Below are 21,667 nucleotides of genomic sequence, written 5' to 3' on the forward strand. Positions count from 1 at the left end.
AATCAAATATTCTTATATCAAAATACTCTTACAGTTAAAATATTTGTTGGTTTATTTCAATTAACTCGCAAAATTTGCTGTATTTCTGAAGGTTTGCTATCTCTCTCTTTGCTCATTGTATTAACATTTGTTATGGCATAGGGTCAATAATAAATTATCCAACTTATTATTTGGATCTACTATCGTGATAAACTATTGTATAGTGATGCAAGTATCGTGATAATCGATATAATAGTGAAACAGTAGTGTCTAATCACTGGACTGGACTACTGGACTGGAATGGACTACTGGACTGGCATTTTTCTGGTTTTACACATTTTTAAGGGTTGAGTTACTGTACATTTGGGTGACTTGTGACAACATTTCAGTACTGAGTGGCGAAGGTGTTACATTAATTCTAAAAAGTAGCTGTGACAAGCCAATTAAATGCACTTCTATTCACTGCTACTCTACTATATGGCAGATATGTATGCCCAAAAATGTTTCTGTCACTGTTAGGCATACATGATACAACTTTCTATAACATATATCGTGTGTGTGTACATGTGTGTACGTGGGTGGGGTATGTGTGTGAACACACAAACTAGATCCCATTGCATAACTGGTTATTACTGGAATGAAATGTCTGCATTCTGTAAATTGTAACACATCCCTCAAATTGTACTACTGTACAGTTTTTATTGACCATGTACGTAGCTACAATGAAACCTGTCTAATCATTGATGATCAGAGCAGTCAAACAATAAACAATATGCATGACAGAATGTGAGAACAATCACACTGCTGCATAGCTGTACTTATACAATAGGGTTGTCAAGGCCATGGCAGACATACGCTCCCCAGTAATACATGGACTGTCCCTTTTGCTTCATTATAACTTTAGCATAGCTGAGAGCTTCAGAAGGTCGACAATGTGGTACTGTCATTAGATGCTGATAGAAGTGAGAGGCAAATTCAGTGATCTCATCATCAGAGATGGCCCAAAGTGTTGAGATGACAGTATGAGCCCCTGCTGCCCTAATAGCTTGTGTAATACTGTCTGTCATCTCCTGGGTGGGCCTAGTACCAACCGACGAGTCACAAGCAGTAACAAACACCAGTCGAGTTCCCTCCAATGACATTCCACACATTGCCATTGCATTCATGTGCCCAGTCCCAGCTTTTGGGTCCATCTTGTTGAACTTTTTATCAAGAAATGTTTGTGCTCCTGCAAGGAGAATCCCACATGACTCATCAGCCCAGAAATTTCCATGGTACTGGCTGTTTTCTTGTTTGGAGGTGTAGCCATGTGTGGCAAGATGCAACAGATGGGGTGAATCTAGCCCAAGAACAGCTGACATAGTGGCTTTATCTTGTACTAATGGAGGTTGTACTTTTAAGCTTTGATTAGTACTAAGAATATGATTGACAGCCTCTGCTTCAGTTTGTGACCCCTTCAACAACGGGATGGTATGGTTGCCAGAGGATCCAGTTCCCAACAGCCCACCAAGTAACTGTAACCATGATTCCCATGAGGAGCCATCATTATCATGACTTTCAAGCTTATAATCTGGATTTGCTACAATATAGCACTCCAAACTCTCTGGACTTGACTCTTTTACTTGGAGCTTGTCAAATGTTTGAGTCAGTGCATGATCAGTAGTAGACTGTACTGGATTTGGTGCTTCTAGTGAGGATGTCTCATTTGTATTTTGCTCATGTGATCCTCCATTAAGCTTAGCTGAATTCAAGCTAGTTTGCAATCTTTTAACTGTTAAATCTCGGAGTAGTTCTCGTGGTGAAGAGAGAATTGAGACAGACACTCGTTCATACAAGGGGAGGATAGACCCATCACTATCATCATGTATTGGTAGTTGATCAATTGGCAGGCACATGAGGTCCACATCTGGACAAATAAACACTCTGCTGATTGCTGGGTCTAGAAGTATCTTACGAATACTATCAGGAAATAGTATACTGCTAAGGGATGTGGAAATCTGTGTAAAAGCATCTTCTTGGGAATACCATGATTTGTAGATTGCCTCTGGCCACTTTTGTATCAGTTCGTATACTGCTGCATCAGAAATGGACAGTATCATCGGTGGCTGTTTGGGATGTATCACAACTACACAAGCCTGGCTCCTGGGAGGGTTGTGATGTACTGGATCATAAATCTTGAAGATGTAGTCAAGTACGACATCTGATTTCTGAAGAGTTTGTGCTACTGCATCATAATCCTGATCATGTAGGGCACTGATGACATGAAGGGAATGTTTTTGAAAGAACAGTCTCTCTTGTTCTTGAAATTTGCTATGAACTTGATGCTTTTCACCTCCATCTTGCTTAGACTGGTAGTTCTCAACTGCTCTGAATGCTTCTCTATAGCAATCACGTAGACCAAGCTGGATAAGAATGGCACGGAGCTCAGTGAAAAAGCTCTTCCAATGAACAAACACACTAGCAGCATCTTTGGAAAAGTGATCCTTGAGCCAGATTGCTCCACTCATTGCAAATTTCCTGCAGTTGGTGATGAAGGCTGGCAGCTCATCAAGGGACAATATGTCGTTTTTCATCATGGTGGCCATTAGTGACAACATCATGTTCTCTCCATTGTGAAGTACCGACAAGGCTTGATTGTGATTGTTCAGTTTAGCCAAGATACCTGAAAAGTTAAGTGTAACAACATCACTAAAATTAATTATGGTATCTGCTACTGAAGCTAATAGCTATCTCTTATAGGTATACTATAATGCAAACGCTCAGACTTTCCTGCTTTTTAAATTAATACAGTGGATCTGAACTAATCTGATCCAAACACTTAATAATTCAAAGAGCAACGGATGGTGACTATTTTACCACCATCCGTATGTTCTATTAGAGTATAGTGTATGTTGTGTACTGTACTATAGTGGTACAGAGCTATTCAAATTAATAAGGATTCACTGTATCAGGTATACATTTTCTGTAAGAGTGATAGCTGAGTGATATTGTTGAGATGCACAGCAATCAAATTATATAGCCCAGGTATAGTGATGTGCAATAATAACAATAGTGTGATAATCATATCACAGTAATCCATTATTGTGATATAATAATAATAATAGCTTGTGATTATCATGAGTGCAAATCAAATATTCTTATATCAAAATTGTTTTACAGTTAAATAGGTTTATTTCAATTAACTCGCAAAATTTGCTGTATTTCTGAAGGTTTGCTATCATCTTTGCTGTATGGCATAGGGTCAATAATAAACTATGCAACTTATTATTTGGATCTACCATCGTGATAGACTATTGTATTGTGATGCAAGTATCATGATAATCGATATAATAGCGAAACCATTATTTCACATCACTACCCAGGTATTAATTTCTTTTAAAGCAACCGCATGCCGGACCATTGACTATATGAGACATTTATATACAAGACTAGACTACAATTAGATCATCTCACCTGTGATGTATAGCATGTTTTCAACATCACTGATGTTGATGTGACCAGGGCTATTTGTCTTGTTGGCAAAGTCAGTCAAGTACTTGACAGCAGCATCCATTGCAACATCAGGCTTCTCTTCACACTTCAACAAAGCTAACTCTAGCTCACTGAGAGCCTCTGATGAATCATGTGAGCCAGTAAAACCAGTTATCACTTTAGCACATATTTCTCTGAACAGTTTCACAGTGTGCTGGTAATGTTCAACAATGGGTTGATAATTCTTGTGGTCCTTTGGTAGATGGTGAAGCAGATTCTCAAGCTTGTGACAAATGCCACGAATCACCTCTACTTCATTTTCACTCAATGCTCCACGTAAGCGATATGAATTCAGAATACAAGACAACACTGCCATATGAAAAGCAGTGTACACAGGACCTGTAAGCACCTCCTGTTCAAACAAGCCAACACAGGCATAGCCAATATATTCAGTGGTGAAGTGGCCTGTATAGGCCTGGCACAACACATTACCCCTTACTAGTAAGGCAGACAATGCCAGTATTATGACAGGCTCCAACACTTGTCGGAGTGACTTGTGAACATAGCTTTTTAACCATCCCACAAGACCAGACACCTTTTTACTTAAGTCATCCATCAACTCCCCCCACTCTGACTTTGGACGTGACTCAAAACGGATGGTAGCTGCCTCCGCCCACTCTCGCAAGGATGTTGTAGGAGGATGATGAAACTCAGCAAGCACACTCTCAGCAATTCCTACTGCCTTCATTACACAATCTGTCATCTGATCATGGGACATGCTTTGAGCATCTGAGAGCCGACTGAGAGTGACGGTATACAATAAATCACAGTATTCATCACAGAACAGATCAGTTGCTTCTGGGACCACATCTGACCAAGGAGGTTTCTTTAATGGATCGAATTTGGAATCCACCAATGATCGACTGGCCTTCAGCCACTCCTCCACGAAAACGCCACACAACGTTTGATCTTGAAGGATAAACCCTTTAATGCAAACTTCTTTTGTCTCTTTGTGCCTTCCAAGAGCATTAAGAGCGAGAGCTTTTCTTGCGTAACCTTTAGTCCAGCTGTTGTTTGCTGTGATACATTTGTTAGCTTCCTCCAGAGCTGACTCGTATCTCCCCAACTTCAGCAACGCTAAGCTGCGGTTGCTGAGAACTACATGATCTGATGGAGACACGTTCAGTGCTCTCGAGTAGCACTCTAATGCTAACTCAAACTGACCATTTTTAAAGTAATCGTTACCTTTGCTCTTTAGCTCGTTGAAATCGGCCATTTGCAGATTGAAAGTGAGCGTAGGTCGCGTGAGTCACACTTTGAATTAAATGGAAGCAGCACAAGTGAGAGCGCAAGAATTTCGGAAGAAGGGAATTCGCTGTTTAAAGCAAACAGATATAGCGAGGCTCGTGACAAGTACACAGAAGCATTGAAACACGACTCTTCAGATGCAGTTATATACAGCAATCGCAGGGCAGCTTCTAGTAAACTTCACGACTATGAGATCGCCTTGTAGGACGCCTTGCGGTGCATAGAAATCAAGCCTCAATGGAGTAAAGGTTACTTACGTCAACTGTTAGCCCTAGCAGGGTTGAACAAGCACAAGGAGGGGATGGAAAGTGCTGCTACAGGATTTCGTTTTGCAGGAGAAGGCGTGGTCAAGAGGGAGCTGGTAGCTCATTGGCTTAAGGCTAGCCAGTTACTTAACAAACTACCAGAAGGATATGTTGATCTCCCCCGTGGCATCACCATCCTATCTCAGGATTACCTACAAGTGATTGTGCGTATATTGAGGTCACTTGATGGGGACCATCCCCTCAGTCTAGAGCTAACAGAGCAATGTCTGTACAGTTGTGCAGAACAGTCTGTACAGTTGTGCAAAACAGATGGAGGCAGCTTTTACAGAGTTTAATGAACCAGTCAGTCCGATCATCAAGGATTGGGCCAAGCACCTACCCTATGAGGTCTATCCTTACAGCATCAAACCTGTAGCGAAGGCAGAGCTAGTGAAACAGATGAAGTCTCACAGCAAAGCATTTACTAATTATCTTAACAAAGAAGTTGATCCTGCACTGTATCCAGTCCTCCGACCCATCTTAGGTTTAGTGGTGTTGATTGTGTTGAACCGTACTAACATCCTATCAAACTGCAATGCTGGACACCACAGTGCAGAGCTGATGAACTGAGCCATTATACCTCTCTTTGAGTCATCCATCCTCTCCACTGATGAATACTACAGCTTGTATGTTGGACGTCTTTGTGCACTGCTTGACTCTTTCATTGGTAGAGGTTATCAACTGGGAGGAGATGAAATTGCTATTGTCTGTGGTTACTACACACAACTACAGAAGGTATTGAAATCTTATCCAGTGCACCTCCCAGAGTATCAAACTGACAAGCAAAAAGCTGAACAAATCTTGAGTAATGTGGTCAGTAACATTCTTCGGCCTTTGTCATCTTCACCTCCTACCATTCCATCAACTTCATCAATGCTAGCTGAGCAGCTGGTCAAACAAAAACCACAAGAAGTAAAAGCATACCTTCTACAACAAGTTCAAGCATTACAATCAGCCAAGTTCCTGACGATGTTGCAAGTGGAAGAGTTACTCACCATGACAGGTATGTGTTTAGTGTACTACTATTACTATCACAGCCATAGACTCTTGTTACAGGAATATTTCAGGAGTTGGGTATGAATAATGAAGCTGTAAAGGTGTTCAAGTGGGGTGAAAAACAGTTCTTCCAGGTGTTAGGTCACGTGTTAAGTTCACACGCAATAAAACTTGATCAGTGTCCAGCTACGATTGCTCCATTGAGACAACTAGTACTAAGTGAGGCCTCAATTCTGAAGGAACAGTCTCTCATTATTGATGTGGTCCTTCGTTGGAAATGTCTTTTCAAGGAACTTCGGTCACAGTTAATGAAGAGTAACTTGGGTTTTGGCCACTTCTTTCAGTTGTACATGAAACAGCTGGCATCACCAAAAACTGTCAGTGAAGGTGAGATACAAGCAGCACTTCTTAAACAGATGCAGGAAGAAGAGGAATCGTTGCAAAACTTAGCCAAACCAACTCTAGCGGATATGAGCCAAGCTAGCTATGATACTATAAGGAAACACCTTCCAGATAGGACTGTCACTGTAGACTACATTTTCTTTGCTCCCCTCAAAAAATGTGCACTACTAGATGCTTATTATGTGATATTTATGAAGAATAAATTCCCAGTTGTCTGTGAGCTAGAGTTACTACTATTGTTACCTTACAATTCCAATCTGCAAGGAAAGGTGAAGGCTGAGCTTACCACTCTCTCACAAGTCTTGCTCCTACAACCATTATTAGACATCTTGACATCTGAAGATATTGATCACTTGTACATCAGCCCTGATAGTGCTGTTAGTCACATACCATTTGATTCACTGCCAATACAGCTTGGTTCAAACGTAGTTCTTCTCTTTGAAAAATTCTCTGTTAGCGTACTCTCATCTCTGAGAAAGTTACTAACATACAGTAACACACAGGCTTCCCATGATTCCAAATGTGTACTAATTGGTAATCCTAACTATAGCCTTAGTAAGCAGTCATTCAGTGTTGAAACAGTCTTAAATTCCTTTTGTGAATACTTCAATATCTCACCAACTGTGCCAGTCGCAGCGCAGTTACCACATTCCCAAGATGAGGTAGACTCAGTTTCGTGTTGTCTTCAGTCACATGGGCTAGCTACTCATCATCTTGTAGGTGATGATGCCACACTGTCTAATGTATTGTCACTACAGGCTCCTCAACTCATCCACATATCATCACATGCTCTGCGTAGCACTAAACACTCACAGACAGCTCTCCATGGCAACTTCTTTGGTGACTTGAAAGGTGCAGCAATAGTTCTGGCAGGGTTTAACACCTTCTCTAGAAGAAACTTTAATCAACTCCCAATTGAATGTGGGCTAGCTCTGTTGCCACCTTTAGCCATAGTATCTATGAAGTTGCAAGGAACTAAGTTAGTGTTCCTATCCACGTGTAACTCTGCAGCAGGGACTACAGTAGTACAAGAAGCAGTTGATAGCCTTGTTGAAGCTTTCCTCACAGCTGGAGTGCAGACTGTGATGGCCACACTGTGGCCTATTGCTGACCAACATGGAGCTACCATCAGTAAGTTGTTTTATAACAAACTTGTCACTCCTGGTGTCCAACCTTCTGATGCACTTGCTTATGCAAAGAAACACCTTAAACAACAAGATGAAAGCTCTTACTGGTCTAATTATGCTGCTTTTTGTTTGTTATGGACTTGATAGTCCTTTTGTTATATAATACAAATTATATCTTGTAAACTATAATGTATAATTTGTTACAGCAAATCATTGGTAGGTTTTACATGCACACATGTACTGTAAGTATATACAAATATTACAAAATTACTGCTTATGATAAAGCTGGCTGTATGTAAAGTGCAATTCATTTATGGCAGAATTGGTATATATTTACAAAAAAAAAAAAACGAGAGGAAAAAATTAGACAGAGCTGGCTCCAGGAATTTTGGTGACTAGTTTCCAATCCAGACTTGGGCTGCTATGGATCTTTTCTTATATATCACTGTCAAATGATACAAGTACATGCAGTCTACATCACTCTCTACTGCACTAGCATGCAAATCTAAAGGGGCATGCTTCCAGGGAAATATTACCCTTTGAAGTTTAGTTTGAGAGCAATTTCAGCATTTTATTATATATAGTAATATATGTGCTTGACAGTTGTATTAAGTGTCTTGAATCTTGTTTGACCAGTTCTGGAACCTCGAACATCCCTGCCTGATGCAAGATACAAGTGTTACCAAGAACAATATGGGTGTACTAATATATCATGATAGACAATACATGGTTGTAAGAAAGATACCAAGTGAAATGTCTTTATTCTCTGTCAGATGATTTACGTAATTTGTTAGTACAGTGCTGCACAACACAAACAATTCTCACAACACTACAGCGATATTGCTGGACTATACAGATATATAATAGCTAAAACAATTACTAGTAAGGTGATGGTCGTGATGTAACATTTCTTTCTTGACTGACATGTAATCCTATAGATACAGCTCATCATAGTCTGGATGGTGATTGATCGTGGAGTAGTATGCAGAGACCTGAGGGGCACTGTGGAAGGGGGAGGGAGCCAATGTAAACCAAGCAAACACACATGGAAAGTTATCAACACTTACCAGATCTCATCAGTCGTCGTGATGGTTTTTTTTGATGGGTGGGGTCACGTACATTACATCTGTAGTGGGAAAAAAAAACAGGATAATTGTTTTATGAATACACGATTGATAACACCATAATCACAGCACTCACATGTACACAGGCGATGATGGAAGTGTACTCAATCTTTTTGGTTCATCATGAGGTACATTCACCATATGATGCTCTTCATTTCTGGTTGGCTGCCACACTACCTCCCTACATAAATTGTACACTACTGCTAGTAAGAATCATTTACAACACAAAATATATGATTCTTTTATAGGGAAATCCACTATTTATGTGATTACAACTAACTAATATCAGGTCTATAAACACAAGACATCGTGAACCACAGAAGTCGTTCATAATAGAGATCACTCATGCTTTTGTCGAAACACTCACCTAAACACTATCTTGGTGAGTGAGAACACTCAGTTGGTCATAAAAACAGTAATTTATTTCAAATTACATGTATTTGTAACACTCACTGACCCTTTAACTCTAATTGATATCACTTTCCAATCAGTAAGGTCATCACTAATAGTGCCCAAGGCTTGTTTAACATGAGGAACAATGATAGATGGAAATAAAAATGTCAACTGTACACATCCATCTTCCACAGACACAAATATAAACTCTCTCGGTTCAAGTGTCAAAACTCTTGAGACCGTATGCCTAAATTTCATGATCTTCTCTTCAGTAAATTTCTCTCTTTTCTCATTAAATTTAATCACAATCCTTTCAGCTTTATGAGCTACTGGTATTTTGATCCTCTTCAACAAGTGTACTTTTAATTTCTCCTCATACTCTTCCACTAGTCTCTCACCTTCACTCTCTCCATGCATACATGCTAAACGTGCAGTGGTCCCAAAGTTGTACCAAGACTGAGTCTTTGACAATGCTCGCATGAAAGACTTTATGTTAGTAGAACCCCTCATGTCAGTACTAATAATTTGATCATCTTCAAGACAGGAGAAGGATAGTAAGACATCATCAGTGGGTATGGACATCTTAACAAAGAGTTTCAACAGGTCATTCATAAATTTAGCATACTCATATCGCACATCATCGTCTAGTTTATCTACAGCACATTTAGTATCAACAAATTGATGATCCTCTGTGCTAGTGGGGCTTAACATTACATCCACTCTACATGACATCCCTTGACCTGCTGACATGACATTATCTAAAGGAAACAGTGAAAACTGTAACACACCCTTCACTACTAGTGTGTCACAGAGTAGTAACACATGAACTACAGTTACACATTTCACTGTGTACAATTTACAATGTTTTAGTTAAAACAAAGCTGGAAAATAGCATAATAATTCCTCTGTGTCATGGATCAACAGATCCTTAACCGTAGTCCAGATCCCAACACATCCCTCCTACCACCACTGCTAATACTAACTCATTCCTCTTAGTCTATAGCTGCTGCTAGCATCTGTCACATAATCTCGCATCATATATATAGGGTTATGACACATGACTACAAACTCCTCTGGTAATGTTTCAACTAGGTGAACTAGCACAGCATCATGCACTGAGTAAGCAGTAGAGAAAGAAGCAAGCCTGCTAATAATAAAAAAAAAACAATTTTGATGCCACTGCAGTAACCATTAAGTATAATCAATAGCACAGCAGCATAATAATATGTAAGGTGGTGGTAAGAAGTCAAACTAAGATCAACCTTACACATGCTAGCAACAATATAATGCAAATTGTGGTGATAACTTAGCTAGGTAACCAGGTATTATAACTTGTATATACACACATGTTAACTGGTCCAGCTCATACTGTTCTGGGACTCTGGCCAGACTATCTGTAGCACAACAGAATACTACCTGAAGGTATCAGAAATATTTTCTCAATCTTCTTTGCTTCCTTCACCAAACCAACATTCCTAACTGCCTCAACTAGCATCGACCAGGTCACATCATGTGGTTGTCGTTGGGTCCATACAGAAAACAAGTTAGTACAACACTTCTCAACATCACCAGGATGATTAGCCCTTATTATTGAAATGTGTGATTGGTTGCCTTCACCTAACAACTCCACCCCAATATCTTCCCAACGATGAGCAATCAGTGACCTCACATGTTTGTTGAAGTCAGCTAGTGTTGGGGGGTCACCACCTGGGTAGTGATGGAGAATGTTAGGCAGTACCAAAGTAAGAGACTAGACACATGTACACATAATATAATTATGATCTTGGTGTAGTTATTACTTCTGTCTGTCTGTCTGTCTGTCCATGCTGCCAGCCTCCTCATGGCGGACACAGTAACAAATCACTTGCAAGTGATGTGGCTAATGGCAGCACCCCTGACTTTGTCATGTGGTGCAGACCACAGGCTCCCTAGAGTTGGCCTTGCAAGTCAACAAGAGAGCTTTACATTACGCATACACCATGCTTTGCACAAGTCTCTGACTCAGGTCTCTGCAATTGTCTATGGCCTGTATATCCACCCCAGCCTAAATTTCAACAGCTTGTAAAATAAATTAAACAGCATTCCCTGGCTTAATGAGTTCTCTCTCTTAGCCTAAATTCAATGGCTTGTGAACGGGTTATTCAGCATCTCCTGGAGGGTTTGGGTGGAGATGATGATCTCAAGAGAGATGATGGTCTCCAGACAAGCAGAGTGCATGCATCCATCGATGAAAATGTTGGCATTGAACAGTCCACACACACTATGTGTGCATGCGTGCGTGCGTGTGTGATGTAGTATGGTGTATGCACGTGTGCTGCACTTAGGCAAGACAGTCATACATTGAGTTCACAGTTTGTGGTCTTACCACATATACAGCATTACGCACACACACAACACACACAATACACACAGTGGACACCTTATTAGCATAGTTGGAAGTCAGAAGCTTAACAATGACTACTCTATATTGTTTGCATATAATACCTACTTATAAAGTTTTATAAAAGATCACCTTTAAATACATTTTTAATAACGTGACCAGTTATATGGCTATAAAGTTTGAGAACATTTAGAGACTATAGATTTTATTCATGAAGCACTTTTGAAAATGCACAACCGATTTAGCATGACCCTAGTTTGTTGTTTTAAGGATAGAAGCAAGAGTCAATAACAGTGGACCAATATTATTTTTGATAGAAATATCTATAAAAATAAAATATTTTTTTTGTTCTCAAAAATTCTAACGCATAGGTTGTCATTTTATCATTTAGTCAACTAAGAGTTGAGACAACTAACATTTATTGTAGAGTTACAAACTAGCAGTAAACAGTAGTTGGAGTATATGGTCTTGTCATCACGTACATGAGTAAGTCAAGCTGTTAACAACCTGATAAAGCAGCAGTCCAGTCTGCTACATTATGAATTCTATTAAGTGCATTTGTGTACTTTGGCACATGTAGGAAACACAAAGTGCCATGGCCTACAACCATATCATTAAACCATCAATTCCTTGTACAGTTCTGTTCAGGACCGACGCGTTGTCGTGTACACAAACAATTAATCAGTCTTGTGTTTCCAGCTAGACCGTCACTGATTAGGGGTCTACCCTATGACATGAAAAGTCTGGTCATGCGAAGACTAATGTAATGTTTCATTGAACAAAACTTCATATGTGCGAATGACAAAAAATGCTGATAGCCTGTAACCTACGTACAACGTGAATAAGTCACTTGGCTAGCTCAAAGCTGGAGTAAACCTCCAGATTGTAGAGTAGTCTGGCACCGCCCACCCCTTCACAAAAAGGGTCTGGTGAAATACAAATACTAAATCATTTCTACCGCCCAGATTCGGCGGTAGCCAATTAATGCGTGCCAATGACGTTCTCACAGAAATCGCCTTGGCAACACAATGCTTTTGTTCGAATTGAAGTGCAATTATCTGACATAACAAGCATTACGTGCGCTGTATAATTGAATTCCTTTTGAAATGATTTGGTATTTGTATTTCACCAGACCCTTACTTTTTGTGAAGGGGCGGGCCGCGCCAGACTAATTGTAGAGGCACACTTGTAATGAACTGGACAATAATTCTCATGCTAAAGTAATACACTGGCAAACTCATATCATCACCAGGATACTTATTCATTTTTTCTATACTTTTGTTTATTTTCATGGCCAGCGTATGCCAAAGGTTGCTTTTTCTTTAAATAGCTGTGTCCTGACACAATAATTTGAGGTTGGAGCAGTGGGAGTAAAGCAATTAATAAACTTACCTGTGTTACCTGCTTTCTGCAGAGTAAGGCTTCGGTTACTCCTCTCATTAATGGCAGTCATGCTTCTGGACGGCAAATCAAATACGAATACACATTTCTCTCAAGCACAAACGTTCACGGTCCTCAGAACTGGTATAATCGATCCCTGGGAATTCCCCATTGCACGAAAATATAAGGACTTAAAACCTGGGACTCGAGCCAGAGACTCGCCTACTCTCGAGTGCTCACCAGCTATTTACGTGGATGTAGCTGTAGACTTCGATAATGTTGTGGTCCTCGGATGAGTGTTTGCTTACTGTTTTGCGAGCTATATTATAAAATGTTGTTTAGCTGCTGGACGAACACGTGGACTAGTCTGGCGCGGCCGCCCCTTTGATTAGAGATTATCCTTAATCTCTAATCAAAGGGGCGGCCGCGCCAGACTACATGTGGACAGTCATATAACTTTGATTTACAATGTATTGTGCTTATTATTTAGGGTTGTGCAGTTGCACCCCCCTGTGCTGTATCAGCCGGCTACCTTGTACAGTAATCAAATCCGAATCCAAATTTGTATTTTTAAAATTTATTATTATAATTTTACTGTACATACAGAAACCTCTGGAGTATACAGTACAACAATGATAATACAGTGGAACCTCTCTTAACAACTTTCCCGAATTAAGGACACGATAGAAAAAACCTCCATAATAAGGACAAAAATTTTGGTCCCAACAGGTCTGGTTAATATATTTTGTACCTCTGAAAGAGGAAACCCTCTATCTATATTACAGCAAAAGTGACCAAAAATTCTGGGTCCCAAAATGTCCACAATAGAGAGGTTCCACTGTACTACAATTAATTACTTAGCTTTAACTAGTGAAGAAAACTAGGATCATTTCAGGTGTTCTATCTGATTCAGACCCGAGGGGTACACTATTGCCTAAACACCCACACCTATTATGGTGTAGTAGGAACACCCTTGTGTGTTTGCACTGCACTAATTCAATTTTGAACACTTCTTGGTGTTTGTCAACACCCTTTGGTGTTTATGTACACCTGGTTTAGTTAAGAAATAATACAATTCAGTCACACATTAAGTTTGTAAGTCAGTAAGAGCCAGGGCCGCCCACAGGGGGGGGGGGGGGGGGGCAACTGGGGCATTTTGCCCCGGGCCCCAGCCTGAAAGAGGCCCCAGGAGGCCCCATGAAGGGCTCCCTGAATACCTGTTTAAAAGATCGATATACTCTAATAGAGCAGTCAGATCTAAATACTCTAATAGAGCAGTAACAGTATTCTTCAGAGGAGCAGTGTAGCAAGCTTATAGATAAGGAGATATGATTGGTGATGGGTAGTTATTGTCATTGCCAGCAGGTTGCGACTTTTTTTTTTTTTTTTTTTTTTTTTTTGGTCTTCACCTTACAACTTGGGTCAAGGGCCCCACTTTAACTCTTTGCCCTGGGCCCCTTAATTTCTCTGGGCGGCCCTGGTAAGAGCATACAGGCTAGCATTTACAACCAAAAATATCTTCCAGCATTGCACATACATTAAATCACATCCAATGAAGGCAAAACAATGGAAGACATTAGCATGTGACTCTACCACTGATGTATCTCATGCACATGCATAAGATCTACATGGCTACTACATGCAATATATTTGTATAGGTGTTAATTACAGTGAGATGACATTGTAATGGCATTATCATGTACCTGTACACTGTATTATTTCTTGTGACAACCATGCAGTAATTCATTTCAGAGCCTTTTAAAATATAACCCACAATCGAAAGTCATGCTTATTGATTACATTATAAATACAAATTGAAAACCATAAGAGGTAGGAAGAGTTGATGATACTGAATGTGTGTATTATTATTATCCTGTAATATCCATGTTTCTTATATGTTCTTTGTATCAATGATATGATGATGTTTGCAGTGAAAATGTGATTGGCTGTATAACAAAGAAAAAGGTCCATGTTCATTTCCTTTTGAAATATCTTCTACACCCTATGGGTGTAATTGAAGTACCCTATGGGTGTAACAGAACACCGTCAGAGGAACCTGATGTAAATGGCAGCTATAGCACCCCAAAAGACGTTTTACAAACACTTTTTTTTTAACAGTGTAGGTAACGAGCCAACATGGTCTACAAAATTTCAAAGGTGACTGCCCATATTTCATCTTTCAGAAATATGACTGCCCATATTTCATCTTTCAAGACAAATTTCAGTTCAAATATCTCCGTAAAATTTTAAAATTAGTAAATCCTTAAATTTTAGACTCCGTAAATATTTGTTACATCTTTTCGACTTTCAAACTGCACAAATTTAAGGCAATGTTTCATCTTTCAGAAATAATTTCACAAGTAATCTACGAAATTTCAGGGCATTACCTACCCCTCATTCAGACCGTTGTCTTGCAAGTTGAATCCATTCAATATTGTATGTAATGTCCAGCATTTACCTTTCCGCACTGAGTGACAAGCCCACACACACACACACACACACACACACACACACACACACACACACACACACACACACACACACACACACACACACACACACACACACACACACACACACACACACACACACACACACACACACACACACACACACACACACACACACACACACACACACACACACACACACACACACACACACACACACACACACACAATTAGGGCATAAAACTATACGAACAGTGAACTTTAGTGCTGGACCACCCCACTCTGACATAGTTATAACTTAACTTTCATCACATGAAAGTATATAAGATCAATGCAACAATTTGTTAATGATTTTAAAGTAACTAAACTACATGATATTGTGTACATAACACTGGCTATCAGCTACGTTGTCTCAGTTTTGAGGTTACATCACATATATTTGTGTGTATCCAATTGAATATCAACAGCAATGTATCTGAAGTTGTAACGTTCTCCAGCATCATCCTCAGAATAGATGTCCAAGGTGAGTTCCCGGTCTGCAGGCTGTACACCGTCAGGGTAATATTTTGCTGTAGTGTAGCTTCCTTCATAGGCTGTGGAACACACACAACTTCCCATCTTCTGTTGAGTACTGATGAGGAAAGTGAATTTCGCAGGAACTGGATTACTGTCATTAATCTTGGGACCATTATTGAACTTTTGGATGTTGCTAAGGGAGTCACCAGGTGTACCTTGAACATGGAAGCATGGTTCTTGGTCATATTGTCCACCATAGTTGGTGTGGTCAGGAACGAGGAAGCCAACAGCTTGAGATCCATCAGAGAGAAGTACAAAGAAATCGGTGTCCATTATGTTGGCATATTTGGGATTAATTCCTAGAGTGACATCAGCTACAACATCACCCTGATAGACTCCAAGTGGTACACTGAGCATCCGCTGATACTTTGATGCGTAGGTACAATCGATCGACTCATCCTCAGCTATTTCACAATTTGGTACCATGTTGCCATTAAGAGCTAAGTACTCAGGTGAAAAGAACCGTTTCTACAAAAAGAATGTTATGAAATGCACTTACTATAGAGTTGACTCTTACTTCAGCTTGTGTAGCAGTTGCAACGAACAGCAAGAAACAGATCAGTTTCAGTGTCATCATCATCTTGTGCCAAGAGGTGATATCTGGTAGGTTTCTTCTTGCTTGTTATACTTCTTACAATGATCCTGCAGTGACTATAGCCTCCTCTTTTATAGTAACTGGTTACCAGAGATTTGATGATGTCATGATGTGACTTCTTATGACAATGTATGAGTCATTGATAATTACAATAATTGCACTAAATCCCCATAAAAATTAGTGGAGCACTTTATAACTATTTAAGTTTTTAATGTAGATTTGCTCATTAACACTGTGACTTAATACTGGCAGCAGCATTACACCAGATCCTCTAATAGTGTTCTGTGTGATTATAGCTACAGACATGTGTTACAAAGATGATGGCATACAGATGCTCTTGTATTCCTGCTTTACTGAGTGTCACAATTACAGGGAGGTCTGGAGTAGTGCTAAATCCTTACATGCAATAGCATACAGCTATCCAGTATATGGTATGGGATACAATCAGGGGTTGTCACATTTTTGTCCTGCTGGTAATTCTTTATTACAGTTCAAATTGTGTTTATATGTGTGTTAAGTTTCATTAACTATATATAATCTTGGGAAACAGGGGACTGCGTCTCCCCCGGTAAGATGCTGCACCGTTTAATTTAATTGTGGTGAAATTAAATATGATTGCTTGGTTTAGCTGCAAATGGAGGCATTTCAAGCCGAAGATCAAATTTGCAAAGTAAAGTAGTATTCTACTGAATTATTACTTTTGGAAAGGTCTAGAAGAAGAAGTAACTTTCATCAGCTCATCAGTATAGCAAAATCTGATAAATGCTTTTGGATGTTCTACTTTTGAATGTTCTATAGCATTTCAATTTTAACAGCTCCCTTTCCCTCCACTGATCTTTCCATTGCTTATTCTTGAAATACCTGCAGCTTATAGCTTCCTCAAGCTAGCTAGCTGGCACATGTAAAGAAAAATTTTGGGGGGCCCTCCTAAATCCACTCTTAAATTAATATAGTAGCCATGCAAATTAATCATTTCTATAATACTTTACTGAAATCTATTAGTTACATATTAAGTGAGCACAATAGTTTAATGACATGCAGTATCATTATTACATGCAGTATCATTATGACATGCAGTATCGTTCCTGCTGTATATAGTCAATTTCACTGGATATATTAATACATGCGGGTCTTTTAAAATTAGAAGTATTGTTATAACATTTCAGTGTAACCAAGCAACAAAATGTTCCTTTGATCTAGCTGGCATAGATTATGGATCTGCATGGCACTAATTGGGTCACACTTATATCCATCAGGTGATGTCACCCTATCCCATTTATGTAACCAAGTAACAAATAAATCTCTCCCACTGATCTAGTGGGCTAGGGTCATTAATTGAGGTACATACACTATTACTCTAATGCACTAAAATGTGTCCTGATGGATCAGTATTGATATTAATGGTCCTAATATAGCACTAATAAATGATATGATGTATTAATATGTCATACCTCAAACATTATGCATCATCCATGCTGTGTCATCAAGTGTCATCATGCTGTTGTATATAAAGTGGACAAGTGTAGCTGCATACTGCTATATGGCAATTATAACAGCAAGTAGGACTGACAAATCTGTGATGATGGAGACTTTTAAAGTGATAAGTTGTGTATTACTCATCATAGCTGCAGTTACTCAAGCTGAGGTAAAGTATTACAAGTAGTTTGATTGGCTATATAATTCACTATACAAATTATGTGTATGGTATTATTTGTATATACTTTACAGAGGCAGTACTTTTCTCCAGAATACTTGGCTTCACATGGTAACATGGTGTCTAATTGTAAAATTGCTGAAGATGAATCCATTGATTGTTACTTTGTTCGACCATTTCAGCGACTGCTCAGTGTACCGATAGGCAGCTACCCCCATCACGTTTTTGCAGATATCACTCTTGGTATCAACCCAAAATATGCCAATGTGATGGATACTGATTTCTTCGTGCTAATTTCTGATGCCTCTCAAGCTACCGGTTTCATTGTTCCAGACCACACCAACTACAGTCCATCTTACAGCCAGGGTCCTTGCTTCCATGCTCAAGGAACACCAGGGGGTACAATGACTGGACTTCAAACCTTCAAGAATGGACCGACAGTCAATGCCTCTAACCCAGTACCACAGGAGTACCAGTTCCTGATCAGTACTAAACAGCATTTTGGTGCTTGTGTAACAGCCACCGCTTATGAGGGTAGCTACACTACAGCAAAATATTACACCACCACAATCCAACCAGACCATGGGCTCACATTGGATATTTACAGTGAAGATGATGAAGGAGAGCAATACAACTTCAGGTATATCACCGTGGATATTCAAGAGGACATACAAGAATGACTTCATGCATGTGGACTTGTTTAGTTGTAGCTAGCTGATGTATATGCTTTTGTTTATTTTCAATTCAACAGTATAATCATCATTGTATGGGCATTAACTATATATAGTCATGAATTTGGAATTTGAAGTGCTATCATGCATGTCACTGCATGTCTTACCAAGGTGTGTGGTGTAAGTGTGGGTAAGAATTCTAGCTACTTAATTGTTAATCATCTACCATACAGTGTACAATATTTTGAACTGCTTTTGATGCATACAATACGCAACACCATAATACATAATATTAATTTCTATAGCATCTAAATGTTTGGCAACCCAAGAGTATTGCATGTGTATGGGTACAAGTACAGTACATGAAATTGTCCCAAGTCACCATCATGTGATCAAACAGCAGTTGTGTGCCTTATTATTGCACAAAATTATTACAGCAGTCTATCAGTTATAATATATGTTCATGCTGAATAGATACTCAACACAACTTGGTGCTTATGTCTCAGTTTTCATCTGATGATGAAGCAGTTTGCAATGCCTGGCTTTTATCCTCTGGTAATGAGTATGAATGGTCCAGTTGTCTAATCTTCATCTACTTTCAGGTTCTGAATCCTAACTAGTAGTAGCAGATGTTGATTGCTCAAGTTCTGAATGTCCAGGTGTAGTTGTACTTTGAGACTGGCCTTTGCTGCAACACTCCTCTGCAGGTATAACTATATCAAAATTAGATGATGAAGCTGCATGTGGATAATTATTGTTTAACTTTCAATTATCATGCATGTAAACTTTTAATGCCTCTCCCAATGGAGTCTCATCTGTTAGGAAGTCATGCATAATTGACATTTTGCACTCCATCAATCAGGGATGGTGTCTGGGGTGATTGTTTCAGCATGAACATCATGTCACAGGATAGTTGTAACCTTGTTGTCTACATTTGTACAATTCTTATATGTGAAAGTCACAACATCTGACTGTACAATTTTTAACTGAGTAAGGATGGGTAGCCCTGTACATTGTAGGGTTGTATTCTGGTACAACACATGTACAGGGGTGGATTTAGAAGGAAAGGGGCGGGGCTAACTCAAGCCCCCCAAGAAAAATAGATGCTAAAATACTGCAATTTGGAGACATTTCCACATACAAATGCTTATAATTTGCCTATAAATTACTGCCCTCATTTAGATTAGGTATAGCTCTGCAGTATTTGTTAATGAAAAGGTTTGGGAAGTTTCAACACCTCTCATAATTGCACAACAACAGGTACATGTTAGAATAATAACGTAATTGAAATTTGAATGATACAAGATTGCATCTGAGAGCATTTTTAGTGGCACATGTTAAGTATATAATGACTGTACAAGTAGATGAATCAGGTAATTAATGAAGTAGACCAATGCACTTCATTGTATGTATAGACACATTTTTAGGTGCAGACAGATATGGATAAATTCCATAGCAGAACCAACTACCTGTAATATGTATCTTCTGAATGTTCTATTAGAGTAGTTACGTGACTGCTCTATTAGAGTATCTCAATCACCTCTAATGCTAATCCCAGTGATCTAGGCCCTCGTTGGATAACCTTTAGCACAGATCCTGTGATAATTCCTTGAAAACATAGTTATGAGGCAAGTTTAATGAGTATTTGTACTATTGCTCATCATAACTATTCTAAGACAAAAGTTCATTATAATCTTTAGCATATGAAGTCTAAAGTGAAGGGATGGGGAGGGGGTTGCTTCAGCCCCTGTAGCCACTCTCTTAGATCTGCCCCTGCAACAAAGTTCTGTCTGTTTACTTTGTCTCCTTCTTTGTACAAGTCAACACAAAATCCTTGAACAGGCAGGGTTTTGTTATGTATCAGTGGATTACCTAATGCTAGTAGGATCCTACTAGCAAAACTGGGCAATCCACTGATGCATATTCATTCAAAACATTTCTCAACTTATTTCTTTATTTTAGCAGCATTAGAACACTGTGACAATTTTTGCCAATCCTGAGGCACTCAAAGGAGTATACTCAGTACATTTAGCGGTGCTGTTACATGCAAATTTGAAATTGTAATGACATTGGGTCTCATATCCAACAGTTAGAACCCAGTTTACATTTGGAAGATGCACATGCCAGGTTTTGGGTCTGGTTGTTATCTGGATTACTATTTTCTGTGTTACAATTTAAAACAAGAGAAGAAGGCAAGACAATTTCCACAGTTAATGCAGCTCTCACTGGGTCATAACGTAATACATCATGGATTGTAGTCAAAATTGTACCTTCGGCATGACACAAGTCAAGATCAACATAAACTTGTCCATACTTAAAAGATCTTAGGACAAAGAGCAATCGTTTCAGTATGAAGACAACCATGAAGGCCATGCAGTCCAGAAATTAGATGAAGGTTTAGTCTTCTGCTGGTTACCAGTCCTGCCCCAGGAGAATTTGCATGTGCGTGTGCCAAATCATAGCACCTGAGTAGCTGGTTCACTGGGTAGGTGTGACTGTGCTAGCCTTTGTGTGTATGTGTGTGTGCGTGGTTACAGAACTTGTGGCTTGTTAATAGCAGAGCCCAAGCAGTTGAGATTTTGTTTATTAACACAAGAGATTGTTATTGATAATGCTTTACTAAACAAAAGAACTTAGCACAATTAAGCAGTTTTTGCTACATGCTACTGCACACTTTTGCTCACCCTCCATGGAGTCTGTACCTCAGGTAAGATTTTACAATATGGTGAGTATGTGTATATCATCTACACAACCAACACTAATGTAAAACGCTGCAAATTAAGCTAAACTACTAAACACCCCTACCCTGTCTTTGAATAAGATGTACACGTACAACATACAAAATTTCGGTTGGGG

At 39.3% G+C, this 21,667-nt stretch overlaps 5 protein-coding genes across 5 annotated transcripts; 2 read left to right on the forward strand and 3 right to left on the reverse strand.

Moving 5' to 3' along the window:
- Positions 1–697: 697 nt before the first annotated feature.
- Positions 698–4,753, reverse strand: LOC136260590 (uncharacterized). The gene is made up of 2 exons (XM_066054384.1): positions 3,433–4,753; positions 698–2,641 (listed from the first exon to the last, which is right to left on the reverse strand). The coding sequence occupies exons 1-2, from the start codon at positions 4,724–4,726 to the stop codon at positions 798–800; spliced, it is 3,138 nt and encodes a 1,045-aa protein (XP_065910456.1). The 5' UTR covers positions 4,727–4,753; the 3' UTR covers positions 698–797.
- A 607-nt stretch (positions 4,754–5,360) lies between these two features.
- Positions 5,361–7,936, forward strand: LOC136260592 (uncharacterized). The gene is made up of 2 exons (XM_066054385.1): positions 5,361–6,066; positions 6,120–7,936. The coding sequence occupies exons 1-2, from the start codon at positions 5,937–5,939 to the stop codon at positions 7,730–7,732; spliced, it is 1,743 nt and encodes a 580-aa protein (XP_065910457.1). The 5' UTR covers positions 5,361–5,936; the 3' UTR covers positions 7,733–7,936.
- A 396-nt stretch (positions 7,937–8,332) lies between these two features.
- On the reverse strand, positions 8,333–13,049 carry LOC136260593 (uncharacterized). Its single transcript, XM_066054386.1, has 6 exons — positions 12,878–13,049; positions 10,522–10,812; positions 9,170–9,863; positions 8,789–8,893; positions 8,656–8,714; positions 8,333–8,590 (listed from the first exon to the last, which is right to left on the reverse strand). Exons 1-6 carry the CDS (start codon positions 12,936–12,938, stop codon positions 8,418–8,420), a joined length of 1,383 nt encoding a protein of 460 aa, XP_065910458.1. The 5' UTR covers positions 12,939–13,049; the 3' UTR covers positions 8,333–8,417.
- A 2,589-nt stretch (positions 13,050–15,638) lies between these two features.
- LOC136260741 (uncharacterized) lies at positions 15,639–16,545 on the reverse strand. The gene is made up of 2 exons (XM_066054596.1): positions 16,409–16,545; positions 15,639–16,359 (listed from the first exon to the last, which is right to left on the reverse strand). Exons 1-2 carry the CDS (start codon positions 16,469–16,471, stop codon positions 15,745–15,747), a joined length of 678 nt encoding a protein of 225 aa, XP_065910668.1. The 5' UTR covers positions 16,472–16,545; the 3' UTR covers positions 15,639–15,744.
- Positions 16,546–17,960: 1,415 nt separating this feature from the next.
- LOC136260740 (uncharacterized) lies at positions 17,961–18,907 on the forward strand. Its single transcript, XM_066054595.1, has 2 exons — positions 17,961–18,131; positions 18,215–18,907. Exons 1-2 carry the CDS (start codon positions 17,982–17,984, stop codon positions 18,818–18,820), a joined length of 756 nt encoding a protein of 251 aa, XP_065910667.1. The 5' UTR covers positions 17,961–17,981; the 3' UTR covers positions 18,821–18,907.
- Positions 18,908–21,667: the final 2,760 nt, after the last annotated feature.

Source organism: Dysidea avara, chromosome 7 (assembly GCF_963678975.1).
Source record: "Dysidea avara chromosome 7, odDysAvar1.4, whole genome shotgun sequence".
Lineage (NCBI taxonomy): Eukaryota > Metazoa > Porifera > Demospongiae > Dictyoceratida > Dysideidae > Dysidea > Dysidea avara.